Source organism: Sinocyclocheilus grahami, unplaced genomic scaffold (assembly GCF_001515645.1).
Source record: "Sinocyclocheilus grahami isolate Dianchi unplaced genomic scaffold, SAMN03320097.WGS_v1.1 scaffold3257.1, whole genome shotgun sequence".
NCBI lineage: Eukaryota > Metazoa > Chordata > Actinopteri > Cypriniformes > Cyprinidae > Sinocyclocheilus > Sinocyclocheilus grahami.
This window is the reverse complement of record NW_015508410.1, coordinates 19,941-23,408: the sequence shown is the minus strand read 5'-3', so window position 1 is coordinate 23,408 and position 3,468 is coordinate 19,941. Positions and strand designations below refer to the sequence as shown.

The following is a 3,468-nucleotide window of genomic DNA, read 5'->3' as shown; positions in this document are numbered from 1 at the left end:
TGTGATCATCCCAAATGATCTAGAAACAACATAACTGTTGACTTTTGTCTTCTCTATAATAATTAAGCCATTCTGGGAAAGGAGCATGATATGGCTGCATGCATTAAGAACCACTACCACTGACAAAAGCCAAAGTCCCTTTCCAGAGTCATTTCACTCGGTGGACATCTTGAGAAGTTTCACAACACCATTTAAATTTAAGGCTGTTTCTATGATATCTAGAGATTCTAACAAGAGCTGCAGTGATGCTGTTATCAAAAAGCAAGAACCTGTTTGGTGATTGATGTTTTTATTTGGAAGGTGTGGCATGCTTTAAAGCCATCATAGTAGTAGTTTAAATTTATCCCATTCATTGTAAAAACAGTGACCCATCTGAACTATACACAATGTCTGCTAAAACCAAAATACTTAGGTTTTTATGTGTAAGCTATATGTGTAGTATTGTAAGCTCTAGCCTTTAAGATTATACATAATTTTACTACATTTTTTATAATACATTTTCTTTCATAGAATTCTACTCTACCTCTACACTTCCAGGTTTTGCAGTTTAGTAAAATGTTTGTTAATTAATGTTTTTATGTATTTTCCAGGTGGAAAGGTTATTGGTCATGATACAACAGTCATATATGGAGAAAATGCCACTTTGTTGTGTCAGCTGACTGAAACAGATGATGATCTAACTCGTATTATATGGAAGAAAAAGACACGAGAAAAACTTGAGGAGAGCGTCTTCTTTGTCATTCGCCAAGGGGGAAAAACTGAACATAAGAATGGATTGGAGGACAGAGTACAATTTATTGGGAACTTTGCAGAGAAAAATGGATCAATTCAGCTGTTCAGAATGAGGCTTCTGGATGAAGGGATCTACACATGTACCTTCAACCTATACCCTAGTGGGCCATTAGAGACTGACATCAATGTCACCGTTTTTGGTAAGATGGCTTGTTCATATTATTCTATGGCATAATGCCTGCATATATCTCTGTGATTTGATTCCTAACAGTGATGGAACTCAGGGAGTTATTTAAAATATTACTGTACATCTCATATATTTCAACAGGGCATCGTGCACTAAAATTGATTATGAATGTGTTAAATAACCAAACTTTAACAACATAAGGGCAGATCCCTTGAGCACAGCTGATGATGCTTTGAAGTGACACTTGATTGATCAAGTATATTCCAATATTCAAATAAGCTTTCCTTTGATTCATCCGCCCTTATTCTCTTTGCTTGCATCCTTCCCTTACAACCTAAGGGGGTTGGAGCTATGATGCGAGGAAAGGTAATGAGGATGCACAAATTAGAAATGAAAAGCACCCTAACAGTTCAATTCCTGCTTCCTCTATCAAGAAAACATCCGGGCATGTACAAGTACATGCATCCTCTGTACTTGTGTTCTCGAGTATTGGAATCGAGCTTTGACCGTTGATGATGACGTAGTACGAGAGCCCCGAGCATCCTAAACTCAAACCTTTTATACATTTACAGTTTACTACCCTTACTGTAAATGAAGTTGCTCCTGTCGTAACAGCTGTGCTCTGTATGCTAATGAAGTTCTGACACCTAATTGTCTGAGATGGTTCTCGGTGTCCCACACCCGCTCCCATTCTACAATTGGTCACCATTTGCTCAAGATGTGATCATCCCAAATGATCTAGAAACAACATAACTGTTGACTTTCATCTTCTCTATAATAATTAAGCCATTCTGGGAAAGGAGCATGATATGGCTGCATGCATTAAGAACCACTACCACTGACAAAAGCCAAAGTCCCTTTCCAGAGTCATTTCACTCGGTGGACATCTTGAGAAGTTTCACAACACCATTTAAATTTAAGGCTGTTTCTATTAAATGTAGAGATTCTAACAACAGCTGCAGTGATGCTGTTATCAAAAAGCAAGAACCTGTTTGGTGATTGATGTTTTTATTTGGAAGGTGTGGCATGCTTTAAAGCCATCATAGTAGTAGTTTAAATTTATCCCATTCATTGTAAAAACAGTGACCCATCTGAACTATACACAATGTCTGCTAAAACCAAAATACTTAGGTTTTTATGTGTAAGCTATATGTGTAGTATTGTAAGCTCTAGCCTTTAAGATTATACATAATTTTACTACATTTTTTATAATACATTTTCTTTCATAGAATTCTACTCTACCTCTACACTTCCAGGTTTTGCAGTTTAGTAAAATGTTTGTTAATTAATGTTTTTATGTATTTTCCAGGTGGAAAGGTTATTGGTCATGATACAACAGTCATATATGGAGAAAATGCCACTTTGTTGTGTCAGCTGACTGAAACAGATGATGATCTAACTCGTATTATATGGAAGAAAAAGACACGAGAAAAACTTGAGGAGACCGTCTTCTTTCTCATTCGCCAAGGGGGAAAAACTGAACATAAGAATGGATTGGAGGACAGAGTACAATTTATTGGGAACTTTGCAGAGAAAAATGGATCAATTCAGCTGTTCAGAATGAGGCTTCTGGATGAAGGGATCTACACATGTACCTTCAACCTATACCCTAGTGGGCCATTAGAGACTGACATCAATGTCACCGTTTTTGGTAAGATGGCTTGTTCATATTATTCTATGGCATAATGCCTGCATATATCTCTGTGATTTGATTCCTAACAGTGATGGAACTCTGAGTTATTTAAAATATTTCATGCTTACTACCGGACTTTCCTCTTACAGAAATGGTTTGTGCTATTTGAAAACTGTAAAAATAAAATGAGTAAATGCTTTTAATTTTGAGAGGACCAAAAGCAGGCTGGGCTACTCTTCACTATTCATCATTCACATTTAATGATGCATTGAATCCATTCGTTTTTTTCCCATTTCAAATGTAGCTCGTCCTGCAGTTAACGTGAGAGGGGAGGCACCTGTTGCTGGATATTTAGAGGTGATGTTGGCGTCATGCTTTGCCTCTAATGCACGGCCTGCAGCAGAAGTGATGTGGAGATTAGGAGACCTGGAAAACTCTCTGAGGACTGAAACCAACCGTACAGTGCACCCAGATGGGACCATTACTGTTGTGTCCTACTTGCTTGGTGTCCCATTAAAACATTTAAATAAGAAGAACATCCAGTGTGTGGTGAAACACAACACTCAAAAAGATGAACTTGTGCTGAACTACACAATAAACATCCATTGTAAGTACACATATGGTGTATCAACCAACAGCTTGAATACAAATGACTGTTACGTACCTTTCATATAAAACCAAAACTTTATGTTTCAAGTGCATCTCTCTATTTGTAACAAAGGCTTGTTTTTTGAATAATTTAGAAAAATGATTTTTGATTGCGAAGAATGAATATTCAGTTATAACAGCTAATAAAAAAGGGAGATGAAGATAACAATAACCAAAGACATAAGAGAACACACATATATATATATATATATATATAAATATTTATTTTTTTTTTTTTTTTATATTTCACATTTTTGACACAACATGG

General features: G+C 36.4%; 1 protein-coding gene across 4 annotated transcripts in view; it reads left to right on the top strand.

Moving 5' to 3' along the window:
• The first annotated feature begins 363 nt into the window (after positions 1-363).
• LOC107576145 (poliovirus receptor-like) overlaps positions 364-3,468 on the top strand; it is a 7,812-nt gene continuing 4,707 nt past the window's right edge. For 3 of the 4 annotated variants that reach the window (XR_001608006.1, XM_016262390.1, XM_016262392.1), the window contains exons 1-2: positions 2,002-2,570; positions 2,857-3,159. Coding sequence is in view for 3 of the 4 variants with exons in the window: in XM_016262390.1 (XP_016117876.1) it covers positions 2,216-2,570; positions 2,857-3,159 (658 nt within the window). In the remaining variant the exon portion in view is untranslated. Of the gene's footprint in view, positions 933-2,001; positions 2,571-2,856; positions 3,160-3,468 lie in introns of those variants that run through there. The other variant, XM_016262391.1, reaches the window with a different exon arrangement.